Below are 22,496 nucleotides of genomic sequence, written 5' to 3'. Positions count from 1 at the left end.
TTATCTTTATGGCAGCCATCTTAAAAGAAGCTGTCGAAGAAAACTGTTCCATTTCCAAATTTCATCTAAATCCTTCGGTTCAGGTAGCAAAAGGAACTTCTGCACCACAGGAAACTGCTTGTTGCTCTCTCCTCTCAGAAATTATGGGTGCAAAGTTATCTACCAACATGCCTTTTTAGTGACTTGCCCAGGAGAAACACCAAGAGGCTGTTGACTAGACCAGCATCTTAAAAATAAAAATAAACAGAGTAAAACATTCAGCCATGCCTAGGTGGGAAAGAGGCCTCTACCACACCTTCTCTGCTAAACACAACTAAACTCTCACCATTCACCCTTTGCTGGAAATTATAAAATGAAAATTCAGTCTTCTGGAGAGATCTGACACGTATCTTACGCATCACTGAAATCGCACAGGTTAAGTGGAATATAAGTGATGCATAGACCCTGCCTGGTCTTCTGCCAAAGGCTGAATTTCACCGTCCAGGATCATTTCTGCAGAGCTCGACTGTGTCTTGCAAGGAGCTGAGTGCTCTGAGCATTCATTGACTTAGCTCTTAACAATGTCAGTTTGCTCTTCTTTTATCTACAGTGCTTTGAGCCTCTGGTTTATTTTCCTCACTCTGTGTGAGAGCTAAGCCCTTGAGCTGTTCCTTTTGCTTATTTTACCTCTCTGGATAAAAGGGGACTGTAGGACTGTTCACGTTTTGTGTACCAAGCAGTCTGTGGGAAAATGGACACTATTGTGTGAGGGGGTGAAGTCTTCACCCTCACTTTGGAAGTGACACAAAAGTCAACATCACACTTGTGATAAACAGTGCAGAAGCTACCGTGGCTTTCTGCTGGCATTACACATCACCACAGTGAATGCAGTTTGTTGGTAGCCCAGAAGAATGACTGTGGTCTGAAACAAAAGAGCTTTATAAATTAGCTCTTGAAGGTTTTAATGTGAAAAGAGAAAAAAAAAAAGCCTTGTTCCTATTCCTTGATATTTAAGGATGATTCAGAGGGTGTCATAAATAAAATCCTCCTTGTTTTTTCACACAGAAAGTTCAGACTTTTCTCTAGGAGACACTGTGTTTGGAGAAGTAACAGAAATGTGACATTACAAGAGTCAAAAACCTGAAAATGAGGAATTCAGAGGTAATGTGATTTTTTAAAAGTGAACCATTTCAAGTTTGGGGTTTTATTTGTGTTTGTTAGCCTGTGTGTTTCAAATGAGATGAGCCTGGGAGAAGATAGGGCTGTATCAGTCATCCACACTCCTGCCACTTTAGCTAGCCAGTTAACCTTCTCAGGAGGCATTCGCTGTGCCCTCCCTATTTCTGAGGCTCCCCCTGGCAAAACTGGATGAAAACCTAATTCCTGAAGTTTATAAAGTGCAAAATAGACAACCCCTCACCTCTGAATAAGCCGCTAACCTCTCCAAACCCCTGCAAAAATCTCCTAGGAACACTGATAGGAGGCTTTCAGAGACTGCTCACATAATGCACAACACAGAAAAAAAAGAGCAGAATTTTTGGGGGAAGGTAAGTGTTTTATGAGTCCCTTTTATTTATGGAAACAGGAATGCCATCTAGGATTAGAGTATGTTTTCATATGGTAAAGTGCTGTTGTTCCCACTTCCCAGGGGCAGTGTGAATTTGGGCCCTACGTGTGAGAGTCACACATACTATGGGGAAGTGCCTGAGATTCCTTACTGTGTCACTGGACATGTAAGTTTTTACGAGTAATCCTTACCAGCCTCCTACTCCCTTTGGGCCAGCCTGTGGCCTGAACTGCACAACCTACAGTAGCTGAAGGAGAGGTAAGAAGCTCCCACCAAGGAGCTGTGCAGCTTTGCTGGATGACGCTCGCTGCACCTGTGCACCTGCCTCCTCCCCTGGATGCAGATGGGCAGAGATTTGCCTTGATGACAGATTCCCTCTGGGAGAAGGTGAACACTTGTTGTAAAAGTCATAGGAAAGTGCAAAGTGAGCTGAATAATTGGGACACTGGGATACACTTCATAGTGAAGAGCAATGGGACAGGACTAAGAAAAGAAAAATATGAGCTAAGTGTCAGAAAAAAAAGACGACTCAGATGTTAAATTACAGTGTTGTCCCACTTCTTGTTCAACCTAAAGTCCTCTAGAGAGGATTTGAAGGAAAAGATTGAAAATATAAACGGAGAAATTATACTGTATTGGCACAGCAAGACCTATTAATGAGTCTGAATGATGTCCTGCTATTTTAAGAGTGCTTCATGCAGGTCACAGCTAAAAAATGTGATACTGATGTCTCATGTCAACTCAGCAGTTTCAAAAACACATTGCTCAATGAATCTCACAGCTGATCTCCTCTCAGGGTAGAGTAGGGCTGCTCTAAGATGTTGTCTGTTATTTGTCCTCTTGCCAAGCAAGTTGTGCAGTGATGCCCTCTACCTTCCCATATTAATTATTAAAACACTAAATGCAGTGAAAGAACAGGACCCTCAGAAACATGAAAACTTTGACCTCTTCCAAAACTGCAGTACGGCCCTGTAATAGCCTGAGTCACTGCTGTAGCAAGTGCCCTGCAAACAGTGTTATCGAGATAGAAGGAAAGATCACAGGAAAAGACCTGGGTCCATGACGCAGAGCAGATGGAACGAGGGATAAAGCCTATGATGAAGGGCTTACTCTTTCATTATCAGGGCTGTGCAGCTCATGGCTGGAGAAGCAAAGACAATTTGCAGCAGGAGATGTGTCTGGGGAATCTTCATGGACTGGTTTGCAGAAGAGTGAAGGAGTCACTCCTGACAAGGAGAAGGGGCATATGAGTGAGAGGTGGTACAGAAAAGTAAAGAGTAGCTATATTTTTTCCTATTTTGTACCTAGTCTCTGTTTTACAACAAACCAAGATCATATGACAGTTCCAGCTGTTTGAACAAAACAAACCTGGAACACATATTTGCCTGTGCCTGTAGCTTGAACTGAGGAAATGTGATATACACATTGAGCCAGTCATCAAAGAGGACAGAAATTTTGTGCTGAGGCCTTCAGAAAAAGCAATAGAGAGAAGAAAACATGGACAGAAGAAAGGGATCTGGGAAAGCTCAAAATGCCAGCAATTCCTAGAGCGGTGCATGTGTCTCAGCAGGTCAGCTAGCCTGGGGAGTGTGGCACTCTTGCCAAAGGGCTATCAGTGAGACCCTTTGGTCAACATGACTGCTTAAGCATTACTTCTGCACCTATCACATTTCTGCACATTTAATTTGTTACCAAATTGCTTTTTCTGTCTGTAAAAAGAAAAAACACCCCTGATCTTTATTTATTGAGATGAGCTTTAGATATGGGCTGATAGAGAGTCCACCAGTAAGGTACATGAACAAGTCATCAAAGCAAATGTGATGTGATTTGTTCTCATTTTCATTCTTCTTTGTCTAACACAGTGAATCAATGTTTACTTACAAGCATGCTTTTACTCTAAATGACCCGTGCAAGCTCACTGAGGTTGAATGAGGTCAGAGTTTGAAAAAATATATAGAAATTCAGTCATGCACTAAGCATTGATAACAATAGTACAGACCTTACACTGCAAAGCTTTTGGAACAAAACAGTTCCAAAGCTTGCAGTTGGAAAAGCCACGCTAGCCCTGTTCTCCTAGGTTTCCCCAAAACTCCCTTTACAGACTGTCTCTGGTGTCTTTAATGCATCTACGCTTGTCAGATCAACCAGTATAGTGACTTAATAACACTCCTCTCAACACCAACATTTGGCAAATAGTGATGACTTGTTAGTGCGATGGGGTAGGTAGGATTGGAGAAAGAGGAGCAGATGTGAAGAGACACAGATTTTTCTTTGTGAAATTGGAGGCTCAGAAATATACAAGTCTTGATGGTGATAAATAGCAAAACATCACCCTGCAATACCAACTTCGCCTCATAGTCAGCAAAGTGATGTTCTTAGTAAGTCTGGGTGCTCGCTGCTGAAATGCTGAGTCGCTTACTCTGTGGTACCTGTATCTCTAGATACAAGACCACTATGCATGAGACAATAATGCAGAGCTGGTTGAGATCATAGACATAAAATTTCAGGAAAAAAAAAGCCAAAGTGTCAGACTGAGCAGTTAAAATGCAAATAGATTCGCTGCCGTAAACTGAAAAATATAAATACACCTCTATATACTAAACAATCCTCAATACTTATGAATGTTGGCTTGGGACCAGTTGGTGGCTTGTTCTGCTTGGGTACACAGAGACGCAAGGTAGAATAAAGCCGCCCCTTATGCACCTTCAGGAATAGTGGCCAGGTTAACGCCATTTCCACCATTCTTTGCACAGCGTGTACATGGTCACGCCAGTTGTGCTGACCAACCTGAGGGGAAGTGCAATAGGTATTCCCTGGTCAAGGCCAAGACAGCTCAAGGAAAAGCCCTTCCTGAGGGCTAACTGTTAAGGTGCCTCTGGGGAGCAAAGCCTGAGGGTGTTCATTCATAAGCTCTGCGCAGGTTTGGGCAGAAGTAGTCCTGTCCTCTTTTCTGCTCCTCAGACTTGTGTCTAGTGCAGTATCAGAGCTTCACTGTGACCATATGATAAATGAGAGCATAGCGGACAGCACTATCTTTCATAAAGCTTCAGCGAATCTGGCTCAATTAAAGTCTTGTAAGTCTTCAGGCTTAACGCCAGATGAATGTCCAAAAGCCAAATACCTAAACTGCTCTCACCTCAAGTGATCTGGGGTTAATTATCAATCTAAGTGGATAGTTTAACTAAATTCTTTATGTGCTTGGGAAGGAGAGTGGTGCAAGATTAGTATTAAATATATTTAACAATAAATATAACCAGCATTAAATATAAACTGATTTAAAAAGACAAATGCAGACAGTATTCGGAGAAGTTTTATCAGTGATACTCTTTCTCTCTTGACTCCGCTTTCCTGGCTGTCATCATTTCAAAAGAGCAGTTCACAGGTGTTTTTTGAGTAACTTTAACACAGCCCATTTATGCCAAGATGCAAACCATTCTTGGTGAGCCGACCTTGGCCTTTAACTGTTTATCCATTGTTTCTCCACACATTTATCTGACAAATTATCCACCCTAATTACTTCATCTTGGGTCTCTTAGGTTCAGCATTAGGCCCAGAGAGAACAGATAAACTGAACAGAAATCTTTATGCTTGCTTGGAGCCAAAAAAAAGCACATCCGGCCTCACGACACGATTATCCTTAACTCATTCACTGACTTCTGGCAGCCTCTACCCTGTCACCCACATGTGTAATTAAGGCTTGAATCACCACTGAGGGAAGCTAATGGCATCATTCCCAGGGACCACAATGGCCTTCAAATCCAGCCAGTCTATGGCTCTATCTAATTCTGATGCAGTTCTCATCCTGCTCCATATAAACCAAGCTCATTACAAGTGCATGATGTTAATATTTTTTCTGCCAATGGCATCTACTGTTCATCAGCTTCTGTTTTCAAATACTTTTTTTAACCTTCTTTCCCTTTAGTGTGTCCCTTGGAATCATTCAGATTCCTGGAATCAAGGAAAGGTATAGCCATGGAGCTACTTTCCCCTTGTGAATCTCTGCCTCGCAACTATTTTTAAGCTGGGCACTGTTTGCAGCACAGTCCAGATATAAGTCAAAGGGAGTTTTTTTCCCTATTCAAGCATATGTGTGTGTCAGGGGAATATTTGTTTACTACTTCAGCTGTTCCTGACAAGATAGGGGTAATTCATATTTTGAATTAACCATGTTAAATCTAGGAATGCTGTAAAATGGCATAAAGTTTCATGCATCTAATGTCTTTTTAATCTTCAAAGCTGATAGATATCCCTACTCTGAAGAATTTATCTTGTCAAATCTTTAACTGCACCTGGTATCTCTGTCTGAGCTTGCTCAGGTCACTGCATGTGAGGTGAGCACACCTTTCTAGGAAACACCCAGGGTGAGCACACCTTTCTAGGAAACACCCTGTAATTTGAATTTGCTTGAAAATCTTTTAAAACTATCCAGCAATTTCAAGTCATTCCTCTTTCCTCCCTCTGTGCACCCTCCCTCCCAGCATTGTTTCAACACATGCACAAAAAACAGAAAAAAGAAAATCATAAAAGCTCACCCCTACATTTCATCTGAATAAAATCCAGCTGGTGAATGGACTGCAGTAAAGGTTCACTATCCAGAGTCAAGTCAAACTCAGCAGACACTTTTGGCTCCAAGGCTCCTTTGACCCACTGTTCCTGAGATACCTGAACGCGCTTGATTAAAGCATCCGAAATCTGAAAGAGAATATCAGTCTCATAATGAAATGGCAGATGCACACATTAAAAGTGACAAAATGCCTGTGGGATACAGCACAAAGAAAGCAGGAATATGACAGTACAACAGCTGAGATGGGATCTGGTAATTTTGGGGTGAGGTCCATTTATGTTGCATCCTTTCATCTCGTCTTTTCAAAACAAATCTCATCTTAGGGTAGGAAAGTAAAAATCACATTTACAAAGCCTGTTAAGATTATGTTATGTATCATGCCTCTGAACGCCACATATACTTCTGCACTCTGTTCTCTGATCCGCACAGTCTAGTTTTGCTCTCCTGTTTAAAAAGCAGTTGCAAAAAGAGAGGCTTAAATGTTAGAGGGTCTCTCCATTCAGCAGAGATCATTCAGTGGTGGGAAGCTGAAAGAAATCAAAAAAAATTAAATGGGAAGGAAGGTGTGTATTTCTCACACTGAGGGTGCTAAGTTGCCAGATTTTCAAAGAATATCACAGATTTTCTACCATTACATCAAAACCGAATTTCATTTTTAAAGCTTTGCTCTAGCTCAGCCCACAGACAATTAGGCCAAAAGTCAGACTAAGATGATCGCAACTGACTCTTCTGGACGTGAAATCCTGGCTCTGTGGAAATCAATGAACTCGACTGTCCTTGAGTTCAGTGAAGCTGCCATTTGGATATCTGGAGTCCCTCCCAGTGATCTTCCTGTAAGTCACAGAGAGTAGAATTTTCCTCTGGATAAGTCAGTTTTTCGTTATTGCAGGAGTTCAGATACCCTTCCTCATTAGTGTTACGGGAAGACACTCCTGTCTGAGCCCCTGCATCAACAGCTCGTAATCAGTCTGTGCAGTAAGTTAAGGACTGTCCTGGTTTGGACTAAAACAGAACTGATTTTCTTGTCAGTGATTTTTACTTCCAGCTAAGCTGCTTCTAAGTAACTGCACTTTCTGAAACTAACTGCATGTTTTGCAGACAGTGTCTGCTTCTAGGACTGATAACGCTCAAAGTTTGTAGTTATCACTGAGGCACCGGTAGGGATGTTATGCAGAAAGGCTCTTGCTGTACTTGTTCTTAGAGAAACCAAGGTCACTGCTAAATTCCTCACTGCTTACGAGTGAAGAGCCGAAGGGGGGTCACACCTCCAGGGGGGGAGCGGACAGGGCAGGTGACCCAAAACTAACCAGCGAGGTATTCCATCCCATACACGTCATTCTCAGTATAAAGCGGGGGGATCACGAGGGTCTCGCTCTCTTTCTGCTATGGCCGGTGTCCAAAGAGGACTCTCTCCGTTTTCCTGCTGCCCCCGATCCTGATCCGTGCATCCCTGAATCCAGCTCTCGACCGTCGCTGGGCCCAGCCTGGGCCTTCCCGGAGCCTGCCCTGCGGTGCCGGTGGGGATGTGACCGACATTGGGGGAGCTCGATCTTGGTTTTGTATATATTTGTATATATTTAATTATTTCCACTATTATTATTATACTCTTTTTCGTTATTATAGTTCATTAAAACTGTTTTAACTTTCCAACCTGTAAGTCTCTCTCCCTTTTCCCTTTCCCTTCCCCTTCTGGGGGTGGGGAGGAGGGTTAATAGAGAGCGTCTGCCACTGGTTTAATAGCCAGCCCAGCCTTAAACCGTGACAAGGAGCATCTCATAGCCTTCCTGCAACCTTGGAGTCACTTACTGGGGTGCTGGATCCCTTGCCTGTGTTTCAGTGTCCTGGCTGCAGGAGTAGTTACTCTAAGTAATGCAATGCCTCAGTGTTTGCTGGTTGCCTTGAAAGTATCATTAGATAAACCAGGAAAAGGTAAAACCAAAAGTATCTTTTAATAAAAGGTGACTGCAAAGAATGAAGCCACTAAGGTTACAGGAAAAATAAACTGAAATGAAAACAAAGCATATCTCTATCTAGCATGTAGATAAGACCTAAAGGTTTCATTTCTCCTGCAGTATCCAACCAACAGCCTGATAAAATCTGTGTAGTCTTGAGATTAATACACATCACACATTCCCCACTCTTGCCTGAGACCAGATGTGACAGTAACAATCAATCTGGAGTGCTAATAGGTTTAAGTTGGCTAATTCTCATCCTGTTTTTAGGGATGCTGTGACAGCCCTCTGACACTCATGCATTCATGTGTGCAGTGTGCCCTGTTCATGTGACAGCCATGTGCAGATCATTTTGTTTGATGTGCCTTTCTTCTTAGGCAATTAATAAGGCAACAAAACTAACAGGGCAAAATAAAATAATTAATAAAAATAATAGAATTAATTAGGCAAAATAATTAATCAGATAATAAAACTGTTACATTTTATCTCATCAATAGACACTTTTCACTGCTTGCACCTAAGAAACAATATCCTGCAAATTAAAGCAGTTACTGCTTAATTTTGCAAAGAGGGGGTATCTGGATCCTTCAGCTACAAGACAGATCTTGTAGCCCTGTGAGGTGCAACAACTCCAGTGAAGCAAAGCTACACGCAAGCCCTTAAGGCTGGATTTCCTCACAGGGGAGATGTTGAAAGGACTCTTTCACATGGGAAAGAGTAATGCAAAGGGGAGAAGTACTACTCTGCTGAGTCATAGACCTTTCCAAATTGATCAGAGAGCTCTGTGAGGCCCTATGCTGGGTTTCTCAGATGAGGATATTCTGCAGAAAGCTATCATTAACTGCATAGCATCTCTCTTTCAGCCCAGCGGAAGGGCTGGCAAGAGGAAAAACGCCAGCAGTCAGGGAAGTGGTGTGACCACTAACTCCATTCCTTGGTCAGAGTGAGGCTGTTCAAAGCCATCCCTTTGCTGGGACATTCATGCAGCCACCAGGTTATCTGAGCTGTTAGACAGTGCTAACAGGAGTTATGGTGAACCTGCCTCGGAGGTGAAAGAGGCTAATTAGCAAAGCTGTCCATTTTTAGATTTAACTATAACATCTTTTTTTTTTTTTCCCCAGAACTCAGAAAGAAAAATACCTGTAAAAACCCAGAGGGATCGTTTTCTTTGATAACTTCTAGGCAGTACTCCATAAGCCCCGTTGACTGGCGTAGCTTCAGTGTACAGTGATTTATCTGGTCCCAAACAACCTGGAAAATAAGCATCAGTACAGTTCTGCTGACTGCCTCAGTTTACAGTGAATAGTATAAGATTATTTCAGAAAAAGACAACAAATGGAAGAGTGTGCTAAAGCTATGCTTAATTTAGCTGCCATATGGCCATTGCCATATCTCCATCAGCTACACTCACTTGCTCTGTACTGTAAATACTGATAATTAGCTTGGCAAAATGTTGTGCACAGGGAATCTCAATTTTCAGAGCAGATTAATTGCTCCAAGATCAGGCTTGCTCAGGGCAGAAAGAGCACAGAACACGTTTCTGCATTTGCAGTATTCACATTTACAATCACACTTTCACTAAAATATGAGCTTTTAAAAAATTATTCACTTAAAAGGCAAATATTATAGATGATAACAGCAGGAGTGGTTTCTTGCAGATTATACCCTACCATTCTCTTCACAACTCAGCATTGAACCTGCTCTGCTTAAGAATGCATTGATGGGATTAAGAAATAAAAAAGCTGCATCTCATTCTTCCAGATTTCAGACGTGATTCTGCTGCCACGTGGCTTTAGACTAGGCCTAACAGCACTGTGTTCGATAGCACAACTCCTGAGGTGCAACAGCCTAACAGGAATAAACTGCAGGATTAGCTGTACTGTCAGTAGTATATGTCCTAAGTGTTGGTTCTTATTAAGCATGGAGTTTTTTAAATGCTGATCTCAGGTAGATTTTATTCATTGTTTGCCATGTTAGATATTTCACTTCAGTTTTTCCTTCTGTCTTAGATGCTATTAATGTTACTGGCACTATAATACCTCAAAATCACATATGCAGTTCAACATTTCAAGAAATGACTCTATTTAAACATTTCTTGACTGCCACTTTCTTCAACCATTTAGAGCTTTCTTCTCCCCACCCAGCTTTACTGCATTTCTTTAATATCTTTTGAGTGGCACGTGGATTTCTGGAGGTGGCTTGCCTGAATTTCAAAGGTTTGAAGATACACCAAAATCCCAACATTTCACTTGAGCAAAGGTCCCAGAATCCAGACCACACACAGGTTTTACTGATAAGCACCTCTCAAAAGATAGCCCCAAACCATCAGATAAATAAAGACTGATGGCCTGATTCAACAAGCTGCTGAAGTATATGTCTCATTTTAAGTGTATAAGCACAGTTCCACTAAACTGCTGAACTGGAACCTGCTAAAGGACATTGGGATTTGGTCACCAGGAATTTTCATGGTGTAAAAGACTGAGGACTTGACAAAATTCACAGTGACACCAGGTATCAGCAGCCATGCTCAGCTCATGAGAGTCGTGCTCACCTTCAGCTTGTGCTCCCGTTCTTTGGTCACCTTTGTGAGCAGTTTTGCCTTTTGTCGTGTTAATGCATCAACCAAGGCATCACACTGAGCGACAAGACAGGCTTCATAATCCAAGCCATTCTCCTGGAAGAAAGTGAGAGTCGTACTCATCAAATAAAGCATATTTTACAGCTTAAGCCATTGCTCATTCTTACCTGTTACTCTCTTCAGAAAAGATTTCAAGACCTTGGCATTTCTGTTGCTTTTCTGATTTCATTATAGCTGTACCAGTAATAGCTGCATGCTATAAAACGGAACAGTAAGATGCAATGCCACAGATGGGCTTATTTAAAACCTTGATTTACTGGCACTTTCTGGACAACAGATGTAGTATAACATAATGTAAAAGCTAAACCTAACATACACAGTGCATACATATACGTAAGAGGATTCTGTCCCAGAGGCCAGCATCTGAACTATACAACACTAAGCCTTGAGTAGGGCCTCGGTATCTCTTAGTGTTACATAAACCCCTGTCATATCAATGGGGAACAAACCATGCTACCACAGAATCCCATGCAGCTGTAGAAATCTGAGTAGATGGTACTACGAGTTCCTGAGCTGTTCCTCCTCCTGGGCATGGCTTTCTCTGGTGTGGAACTGATGCTGTAACACCCATTCAAAGGGAGGCTCTCCCTCGCTTCCACTGCTTGTGAGACTAGAAGAAGGAGAAAGCTTTCAAGCTCCTCTTTCAAGGAGATATTCAGCTGTCCTATCACCTTTCCTCCCAAATACCCAAATGAAAAAAAAGTAGCACTAAATGTGAGAAGATTCTAAACATGTGCTGAAGGAGAAGTATCTCTATGGTAAGCCATCACATGCCCCTAACTCATTACTATCTCTTAGATCTTTTGTTTATGTTTTTCTCTTCTTTTCTATTCATTTGCTTTGTCTTCATTCTTTGAGAGCAAAATGTTCAGCACTTATTCCTTCTTCCACTGTCATCCATGCATCCCATTCTCCAGCTGAGGGATGCAGGGTCATTCTTCCCTGAGAGGCCCCTATCGCAGTCCTAGACCTGCCAGCAAGATGGGTGGGGGACGAGACACCAGACGGCTCAGTTACTGTTCACACGTTTGTCTTTAACTCTTACTGTTTGCATCTCTCCCTCCTCGGCTTATATCACACACGACTCCCCCTTAAGCCCATTTCCATCCAGCAGCTCTTGAAATGCTGGTTTGTGTACAGAGCCTGAATCAGTCGATGGCTGTAGTGCATCATTTCCCTCCTCGTTTTCTGTTCACACATCTAACGGGGTGTTTGGCGATATTCCTCTTTCAAGTGAGAAAGGATGAAATTGTTACAGCAGATGGGAAAACGTGAAAATCAGATAATGATAGCAACAAGGAGGAGCAAGGAAGCAACAGGGGCAATGAGGAACAGGCAGTTTCTGAAAAGAAGAGACCAAGAGATTTAAAAGTGACCTCAGAAAGGAGAAGGGAAAGAAAAAAAGAGGGGGAAACAACAGATCTACAAAGCAGGGAAACAAAAGTAGATTATGAATTTGCAAACTGCCCCAGGCAAGATAAAAGCACAGCTCCTGATAGATCTGGCAAACTCAGAGAGGAGATAGAGTGCGGATGGCTGTCTGGTGTGCTGTGCATTGAGACAGGATAATAAAATGTACATATTGCTCACTCCTTTGTGTAAACATACATTTTAAAGACATTTTTGCTGAGGGGCATATGTCTCTATGTGTGTGTGGCAACTATCATAAGACTTCTATTAGAAATAACCTGCTCTGAGATATATGGTTCTGGGTATAAATCTGCGCGTGAAGGCTACATCTATTCCCTCCTCCCCGCCCCTGCAAATAACAGTCCAAGAACTGGATTTTTGATCCGGGTGCCACAAGGCACAGATCAGCTCATGACACATTTAAACCCTTTCCCCTCAAACAGCATGGCTGTACCAAACCTACCTACCAGGAGTATTCCCTGGTATATGCTATCATCAAATGCTGCTTGAGCATCACCTGGGAAGAGTGAGATTTGTCATGGGAGAAAACCATGCCAGGAAGCTCGTTAAGAGTTAAAGTGTGTGCGTGATCATCTCAGAGCTGTGCCCTAGCTTTGTTTTACTTATAAATACATATGCAGCTGATTAGTCCTGCTGTTTTGCCTTGCTGAAATTTGATGTCCTCACTCAGACTCACGCTGGAGACTAGCTCAACATGCAAGGGTCAGATTCAGCTTTGTGCCCAGACATGGCTAAATGGTAGAGAGTGACTGCTGGATACAATTTTCTCTTCTGAGTTCTCTTCTAGCATTTTAAGCAATGATGAGCAGCATCAAAGAAATGGCTTGGTCTTTTGATCTAATTGTAGCAACTCCCTTATGCAGAGCAATTTGGCAGTGATTTTATTGAAACGCATTGAAGGATGTTACAGCATAGTCATAAATAGTCGTAATAGGCCACCTTTAGGTTTCAGGAGGGAAAAAATACATTTTTAATGGAGCTAGGTGACTCAAGAAAAGATTGGTGATAGACTACTGTTTTGGATGAGTTATTCCATCCTAACATAGCTGTTCATACCTATAGGAAGAACTGCTCTCTAGAGGTGTCTGTCCTCCTTAGACAACGAAAGAAGCCTAAATGACTAGGTTAGATGAGCTACATAACTTTTAAATAGGTAAAGTCAGCTGAGAGAAACCTCCTACTGTGTCTAAAACATGGCATGTGACATGTGCCAGTCGGTGGCTTTGCACTCGTTTCTTTCAGTTAGATGTGCTTTTATTTACCAGTTTCCCAGTCTTGTTTTGTCTCCTTCCCCACATGGCCACAGACGACTCAGTCTGAGCGTGGGTAGCTACACTGCCCTGTTGCAACCTGAGAGCTTGGGCAGCATTTGGGGTACAAATTCAACATCTGTAGTGTTAAGTGGAATTTTTATTTTAATGATTAAATTCTAAACGAAATATAGATTTTTGAACTTCTGCTATGGCTTTCTGTTAGTAACAGGAAAAGGACTTGCTTGTTGATGAAAGATGAGCAAGCAGCAGAGCAGACATATCGTAGAGCAGATGATGCATATCCCATAGACAACCCACTGCCACAAAGCACCGCTGCTGTGGATAACCTGTCCCCTCCTGGGCGCTGTGCTGCTCAAACTACGGCGGCATATTTTGAAACGGTTGAGGGCCCCAAGAACAAGGAGGATGTTGTAAATACCTTAGACATTCGACTAACCTAGTTATATAAATAAACAAAGGGGAGCCTTTTTTTAATTTAGGTGGGTATATCTCACTTCAGACAACTGGGCCTTGAAAAGATAGTTTCTAATTAGGATGGCTGTATTTCACTTCAGACAACTTGGCCTTGGGAAAACAGAGGCACAGAAACCTAAAGATAAGGGAGTTGCAACAGCTGCCTTGAAGGACACAGCCTACGTGACCTAAGTGATCCCTGGACTGAGTTTGTGCAGAAGCAGGGGTCAGTTAGCGAACACAGCGAGGAAGACTATAAGCCTTCATCTGAAGACCCCTGACGACCACCAGAGAAAACGACTGCGCATGCGGAAAGGACATTTACATATATTAATGAGTTCCGGGAAATCTCATGACTATGCAAATGAGTTATTGGGAATCTTATGACTATGTATAACTTTATGGTATATAATCTCTGAAAATCTGCAAAATCGGCGGAGCACTCATGGTGGATAATCCCCAGTGCTGCCCAGTGCTGCAATAAAGAATGCCTGCTTAATAACACACTCTGGTGTTATTGAGTTTTCTTTCGGACTCCTTACCCAGCCGCACCTAGCTTCCCACTTCGGTGAGGAAAGTTAGAAAGCAAGGGGGTTTGGAGATCTCCGGTTTTTGTATCAATTTCCAGCCATGCTCTGCAGGGTGAGAAGGACCTTGAGGATCATCTGACCTCCAGCACTGACAAGTCTAAATTTGGTTGAAAATGGGACTTGTTACATTTGGGGTTTGTGCCCTCAATTACTGCACTCACCATGAGGCCTTTTCTGACTATTAAAGCTGGGCAATTGTAGGCATGAAATATCTTCTGCTTCAATAAATGACCACATTGATTTAGCAGCATTTGTCTCTTCTTTTTTTTTGACTTCCTATAAATACTCTAATAAACAGGTTGACTGGATTTTGTCCAGAAACAAGTACATTTTTAGAAAATGTAAGATGAAAAACAAGTAGTAAATTTTGAATGTGTTAAAATGAGAACTTATCCTAAATGCCCAATTCAAGCAATTGCAGTCAGGAAGGAGCCCAGAAGCATGACTGATGGATTCAATCAAATACTAATCAACACAGCTCAAATGTCCAGTATTGAGTATCAGCTTCTTGCAATAAACAGCAAACAATCTCAAAGCTAAAAGCGGCTTGCAGGCATTATTTGATGAATAATTTTGCCTAGCAAATCCATTCAAGAAAGGATAGATGATTCCAGGAAAGATGAGAATAGCACAGGAGATAAAGTCATCAAATAAATTATTCACTCAGTTCTATTGATTACTGCATTATCAAAACAGCTAATATTCTACAGTTACCTGGATCTGCTGCAATAAATTTTTCAGCTGAACCAGAAATTCTTTAGCTTCCTTTGCTTTATCTGAAACACCATTTAAAGCCTGAGACAGCTGTGCCTGCAAGAAAAAAAAGAGGGGGGAAAAACAAAAAATTAGAGATAAAATGCAAATGTGTTTCTTACTAATCCTTGGTTTTGATGATTAATAATGTGCTAAAGGGCTTACTTGCTGTTGCATGTATTCTTACACACACAGAGTGTTTGTGCTAGAAAAGAACAGTTAAGATTTTATTGGTAATAAGGTTTAATAAAGGTGAAATATGCATGTGGGGGCAGTCAAGTATTGTGTCTGCACAGTCTACTTTGTTGCAGTAACTTGGAAAGCCAAACTACCTTTTTATAAGACACCTACCCACATATATAAGGAAATAATAGTCTTACACTTACACAGTAGCATCTGTCATGCTGAAAAATCCCCAAGTGCTTTCCAAAACGGCATATTTTTTTTCATCAAAGCCTGAATTCTTTATAAATGTGGTAGATCCTACCAAACCTGAGATACACTAGGACTCAAAGACAAATCTGCATTTTCAGGCTTCATAGTAATATCCCTTTGGGGCTCCAGTTTCCCATGCTCCAACGCAACAAAAGGGTGAATATTTCTGGAAAAGTTGGAAAAAAACCTTCCACTAACTTTTGACTGGTGAGGAATATGGAATATGTCTTTTGTAAGTCCACACTGAAGACCTAACTTCCCCTTTCCTCAGCTGGCACCTGAGATCTCTAAACCAAACCAGAGGCTTCTCGATGCACTTCCAGGACAGGAAGGAAATCGTGGTTCTGCTCCCGGCAGAGCAAGAACTGCCATGGTCTCACTGGTGCAGCTTCCCTGGAAGCCCAGCTGGGATTACAGAAACCGTATTGCTCTGCTTGTCAGCCCATAGCAAGCCCAGATCCAGCATTACTTCTCCATGCAGACATAATGCGGAGTGACTGGACAGGTCCCATCGTAAGTGTCCTGCAGGTTAGACACTCTCTTTGTGGGTCTACCCCTCAAGCGGACTTGGCAACTACTAGATTGCCAATGCCTCGTTAATTATCCTCGCCAGCTGACACGGATACGACAACTGACATCAGGAAATGGAAGATGAAGTATCTTTGCTAACATCAGGTTTTCAGAAGCTTGCTGTCTCTTGTTTCCTTAGGACTAGAGTGTGCCTTGAGACAGAGTCTTGCATGTAGGAAGGCATAAAGGTTATGAGCCTCTAAGAGGAGACCTAATTGAAATTCAGTAAGTCACCACTCATTCTCTGCTTCCCTCTTGCTCCTGAAGGGAAGTAAATTACTCTATCCCGGAAAAGGGCACAGCTCACTTCTCCAGGCTGACGAAGTTTTGGGCTTACCTCCTGCCTGAATGTCTCCTACTCACCCTCCCCTTGCACAGGACAGAGCTTGTGGGCACTTCACAGACCAGCTCCGAGGCAGGCAGCCTCACGCAGGCAGAGGCACCTGTCTAACCCTGCACGGCTCTGTGGGAAGTGTGTACCAACCCTGACTGGGAGCTGGGACTGAATGATAGAGAAAGAAGCCATCCTAGGTTTTTTTCCTCATATTCACACAGACATTTACCTTTCAGCCCAGTTGTAGGTATTACATTAGTGCTAAATTTGAAAATAAAATATGCTTTACTACAACTCATTTGTAATTAATGTAACAGGAAGAGACATTACTGTGTGTGTTTCTCAATATTTGCATCTTTAGTATTCTCTTAGACAAACTCTTGTCACTGCACAAAAATTTAAAGCGATGGTGTTTGATATGAATGCTACTTGAGGCCACAGAAGCAAACTCCAAGTCCTTGAAAGGGTCCCTATTTTCTGCCAGATCAGACAATCAGGACTTCAGATCAGCTCTTCACAGGCTGATTATGGTTGCCAGGTTTTAAAGCCCACCCTTTTTGATTGCACTTTCCACTCCATCCACAAGGCACATCTGAGCCTTCGGTTTGTCAAGCTGACACAGGACAAGGTGGAAGCAGCATATGACCAAGTGGCTGAGAAGGAAGCAAGAAAGAAACAGGTGGCAAAAGCGTGGTGTGCCCTGCCATTCACTGGCCTGACCAAACTGTCCCAGGGAGGCAAGGGCTCCTTTCTTTTAAATCAAAACCAATGGTTGGTCCCAAAAAAAGTAAAACTTCTACTTTGCCAACATCTGCTCTAGCTCTCAAATCATCTCAAAGTGCATTTCACCAGATAAGAAGAGCCAAAAGCCATATGTGGGCACCACAGCAGCCGTAGAAAACTGAATCACTGCAGACAAATTGTAACCGGCATAGGTACCGATGGCAATTAGCACAGTCACTCCTGGCTCCCGGCACGCTCCCATCGCAAAGACCTGCGATAGAAACTCAACATGTCATTGTTCAAAGGGCTCGTGAGCGAATTGCCATGTTCATTAAAGCCTGTGGTTGTATTAACACAACTGCAGCGTGAAGCCGAGGAGAAGACCAGATCTCCATTTGTGAAACGCACTTAGAGATAATAGCCTTGTTTTTCCAAGCATTTGTAAAAGATACCTTACAAAGCAGTGGAATTTAGGCATGCACTTCCCCTTAAAAACAAATGGAGCTACATGACTAAGCCCTCAGCAAACCAACCAAGCCGTTAAAAATGCCCTGTACACTCAGAGCAATCTTTCATGCAGCAGAAAGATTTACTGGAAGCCAAACTGAAATGTTACAAGCTCCATTGCCTATGACAATAACTTCTCACAAATGGTATTCTACCTGGTGTTATCTCTACTGGTCTTGCAACCAATAACGTGGATGCTAGAGATGGATACTGAGTTTCTACTTCTATCAAATACAGGAACAGAGAGATAACAAGGGTGAGTAATTAAACCCAGATGGGCATGGAAGTCTGACGCTTCCTTTGATTTTAGAAAATGAACCAGATAATGCCCGTGTCCTTTTTCAACCGAACAGTTCATGCTCATTTAACTTGTTTTCTCTCCATCTCTCTTTAGCAGCAGATTAGATATTGATTAGATAAGCTTGCCCTGGCGCTGAATTCTGAAACAGCCCACATGTTGTTGGGAACACAACTCTTTAGGCCAGAAGATAAAAGCAGACTTTTGGACTCCAACACTTGCCTTCAACCGCCTGCCTGCCTGCCCTTCACAGACCTGTCCAGCTGTGGCTTTTTCCAGTGTTTCGATGTATATATATATATATTCATATATATATAAAACCATTTAGAATGGGCAGAGCTGAAATGTCCACCATCAGTCCTTGTATTGGTAGGTCAAAAGGCCTACCTACTTAAATCTGACAACAGTGTCGCTGTTCTTGCGATGAAGACATAAAAGGACTTAACTTTGGCAGAAGACTTACAGTTTTACTTAATAACCTTAAACTGCTGGTCCAGATGCACTTGTCATACAAGTGGATATAACAAAGTCCAGCAAAGTCAGTGGATTTTCACAGGTTTATGCCATTGGGGCCCTGTTGTTGTTTTACACTGTTTATAATTTCTCTGTAGAAGTTACATACAGCAGTGTAATGGGGAACACGCACCATTAACAGGGGCTAACCTGTACAGCTTTCACGCCAGCAGTACAGCTGAGGGTAAATGCACATTTCAATGCATAGTCTGCAGCACTGTACAGACAAGGTTACACACTCTGTAATTTGCCACTAGATCCCTACGTAAGGCCCAGACAAAGGAGAAGTCAAACAGTTTGAACAAAAGCCTAAGACAGAAGTGGAATGGAAATGGATCCTGAAGCTGAAGGTGGTCAGGGCCTTCGGAAAAGCAGTTCTACAGCCAGTAGAAAAAATGTTTGAAGTTTGTCGTTGTGGGATGAAACTGTGTCCTGACAGGTCAGGAAATGGCTCTGGCAGCCCTTCTTAGGTGAAGAATACCAGCCACTGGCCTTAGAAGGAGATAAGCAGGTGCTTATCAGCTGATGGTGAACAACTGTCAGTCTGGCAAATTTACTGGGCTAAGAACGCTTATGGACAAGCCCTTCCAGTTGCCTGTACCAGCTACTCCTGGAGCATCTGGAAAGGACACATAAAACTTGGAACTGAGTTTGGCATACCACTCAATGGAAGTAATTTATGGTTTGGCCAAAGTAACTACAGGTAATAAAATTGTAGAAATTGCTGTATCTGAGAACTATTTCTAAGCAGAAGTGTCTAATTCCAAAACAATTTATCTGAATGAATGTGAGCTCATGATTTAGGCTGTCTGGCTATATGGTTCCATTATATTTATTTCCTGGCAAGCACATTGTTCTGGGAAAAATAATATTCACAAGAGCACAATTTTAGAGTCCCTGAATTAGTTAATTTTGAGTATTTTTTTTGTTTCGCTAGAATTTTCACATTGATTGAATCTGTAAATCAAGAGAAAAATCACATTCTGTGATACCTTAGTCCCAGAAAAAAATGCAGTAAAAATACAAACCACCAGGGTATTGTTCATTCTTTTGACGATATTTGACAGCAGGGAAGAGAGAAAATGACTGACTCTGAACTTTGATTATACTTGAGTTTATCACATTGTTCAAAAAGGCATGAAACAGTTTTAACTCAAAGTAGACCATAATACAGGACAAGCTGGTCTCTTATGCTCTCCAAAACATCAGCCACACTTGAACAGTGAACTCAGTCCCTGATCACTAAAATAATTCTACTCAGATGTGGATTCTGCCATTGGCATAAGCAGCAATAGCTGCAAATTTGTAATCTGCTCCTTCTGGGCCAAGAGAACTTCTCCTCTGCACAAATACCCGTCATGTTAGGGAGGAGATGGCCAAGCCCTTGGCAGAGCATTCAGACTGAAGCACGTACTGAAGAAGTTTGTCTTTCTCACATGGACTAACTATGCAGATCACCCCAAGGGGCATCTTTTTTGAATCTTAAAATCAAAAGTCAACTTTTTGCCTTGCCAAATGTCTTAGCCTAGCTCGTGCTCAACCACTCCATGGTTGAGTTGATAACACCAGTCTTGATTTCATCCTCTCCTGCAGTGCCTGAAAGGATGTCTCTGTGCTTCCTTTACTGCTAACCGCAGCAGAGAGTGAGAAGAAGGGAATCCTGTGGCCAGCAAAGCTGGCCAAGTGCTCTTTGCATAGCTGTGGGGGAAGTCCTTTCCCCCAGTAGAGCGGGAAGCTCCAAAGGACTGCTCTCAGCACTCGGGTATTAAAGTCCCCTCTGTACATTCATATATATTAACTAAACATATTTCCAGGGTCCACCACTCCTAGCAAGAAACAGCTAACTTCATACACTCTTTCAACTTCTAAGGTCATGTCTTGCTCTTTATTCCAATGGTTGCAAAGTCTTAAACAAGAAGAGCATAGCCAAGTGACCCAGCAGCTCTACCAGACCTCAGCAAACCCCCTGTGTGGCAAAGGGGCTGGCTCTGATGTTTCCCTAGGGGGCTCCAGGAAGGGCTGAGGAGCATTGCTTGCAGGGAAGCATGGATCAGATCGTGACATTATGTGAATCAGAAAAAGCTTTACTTGTCCTCAAACCCAATCCAACCTAAGATTCCCTACTCATCTTTGTGTCATGAAGCTCCCTCCAGTCATTACTCCTGGCCTCTTTGGGGACATAGTGGGAGGGGAGACCTCTTTGAGGCCCAGGAGACAACACAATGTGCAATGATTCTCTTTAGCGCGCTTTTCTGTCCGAAACATTCGTGTGGCTCTGGGTCACTCTCCTTCACTGACATGTGGTTGGAAAAGGTTGTGGCAGCTTGCACTGAGTCCCGGGTGAAAGGGAGGTGGTGAAAGGAAGGAATGACCATCCTGTCTCCTCACAGGCAGCTGCTGCCACCTGCAAGAGGACAGGATGGCCAAGGACCCTGTGGAAGACGAACAAGTTAGTGAGATGGACTCGCTAATCCCCGGTGTCTGCCTGAGGCCTGGTTGAGCCTGAGATTTGCTGGCTGAGGTGAGGCCAACATGGGAGGGACTCTGAGCAGAGGCTGCGAGGTGGCTGGGCAGTCAGGAAGGACCAGAGACCTAAGAGCACCATGCCAAGGGGAAAAAAGTCTGGGAGGATGATGGATGTGAAGTAGCCTCATGTCCCACAAACTCCAACACGATGTCAGGGCATTGGGATGAACAAATCCCAGCCTCGAGCATCGCCCCAGCTCCTCCTGACCGGTGGACAGGACTCACCTTGTGCTGCTTCCACATGGCGCCCAGGGCCTTCACGTCGTGCTTGCCGTGCTTGCCCTCCTCCAGGCACTGGTAGCAGACGGGGCTGCGGCAGCTCACGCAGTACATGCTGTAGTTCTCCAGGTCGTGCTCGGCGCACGTCGGCAGCTTGCGGCCGCCGCCCGCCCCCTTCCCGCCGTCGCCGCCGCCGCCGCCGGGGGCGCCCGGGTGTCCGGGCGGCGGCGCCAGGCGGTGCTTGGCGAAGGGCCCGCGGGCCGGGTGGCAGCGGAGCTGGCAGGCGGCGCAGTACAGCACCTCGCACTGCTCGCACAGCACGGCGGCCGGCTCGGGCGGGCTGCGGTCGCACAGCTGGCACTTGGCGGCGGCGGCGGCGCGGCCCTGCTGGTAGCGCTGCACGATGGCCTCCAGCAGCCGGTTGCGCTGGAAGCCGCGGAGGCCGCGCTGGTCCAGGGAAGCGCTCCGGTGGCACTGCGGGCAGGTGAGGGAGGAGCTGGCGGGGCCGGCGCCCCGCGCAGCCGTCGCCGCCGCTCCCGGGGGCGCCGGCACCAGCGGCAGCACCCGCACGCCGTTGGGGGACTTCAGGCTGGGAGTGTAGGAGCCGTAGCCGCTGTCGGTCTCGCTGTGCAGGCTCAGCTTGTCTGCGTGGTCCCCGCCGCCGCCGCTCGCCCCGCACTCCGAGTCCAGGCAGGCAGCGGAGCCCGCGGGCGCTCCCGGCCCCGGCGCGGCGGCGGCGGGCGGCGCGGGGCTCCGCGGGTGGAGCAGGGTCGGCAGGTGCTGCTCGCTCTCCGGGGTCTGCACGGCGATGGTGCGGGCGCAGGGCAGGCAGACATTGTGCGAGCAGGGCAGGATGATGGGCTCCCGGAAGAGCGAGCCGCACACCGGGCACTTCAGCTCCTCTTCCATGGCCGCAGCGCGGCTTTGTGTGCGGGGCGCGGGCGGGCTCAGGCGGGCGGCGCGGGGTCGCCGCCGGCTCCCCCCATCCCCCGCGGCGCCCTTCGCCGCCTACCTCGGTCCCGGGCGCCGGGGCGAGGCCGGGAGGGCTCCGGCTCCCGCTCCCGGGCCGGGCGGTTCAGCACCCGCCGGGGATAGACAGCTCCGCGCGGCGGGGCCGGGCCGGGCCGGGGCCGGAGGAGCCGCGGCTGCGTGGGGCGAGGGAGCGGCTCC

The 22,496-nt window shown here is 44.5% G+C and overlaps 1 protein-coding gene across 3 annotated transcripts in view; it reads right to left on the bottom strand.

Moving 5' to 3' along the window:
• TRIM67 (tripartite motif containing 67) overlaps positions 1-22,235 on the bottom strand; it is a 37,035-nt gene extending 14,800 nt beyond the window's left edge. Inside the window, exons 1-6 of one of the 3 annotated variants that reach the window (XM_068402739.1) lie at positions 22,117-22,235; positions 21,333-22,035; positions 15,163-15,258; positions 10,614-10,736; positions 9,203-9,313; positions 6,079-6,238 (exon numbers count right to left, since the gene is read on the bottom strand). In XM_068402739.1, coding sequence (XP_068258840.1) covers positions 6,079-6,238; positions 9,203-9,313; positions 10,614-10,736; positions 15,163-15,258; positions 21,333-22,035; positions 22,117-22,235 — 1,312 coding nt within the window. Of the gene's footprint in view, positions 1-6,078; positions 6,239-9,202; positions 9,314-10,613; positions 10,737-15,162; positions 15,259-21,332 lie in introns of all 3 variants that reach the window. The other 2 variants (XM_068402719.1, XM_068402730.1) reach the window with 2 other exon arrangements.
• Positions 22,236-22,496: the final 261 nt, after the last annotated feature.

The sequence above is a fragment of the Nyctibius grandis genome, chromosome 1, assembly GCF_013368605.1.
Source record: "Nyctibius grandis isolate bNycGra1 chromosome 1, bNycGra1.pri, whole genome shotgun sequence".
NCBI lineage: Eukaryota > Metazoa > Chordata > Aves > Nyctibiiformes > Nyctibiidae > Nyctibius > Nyctibius grandis.
The sequence above is the reverse complement of the archived record's forward strand: the minus strand, read 5'-3'. Positions and strand labels throughout refer to the sequence as shown.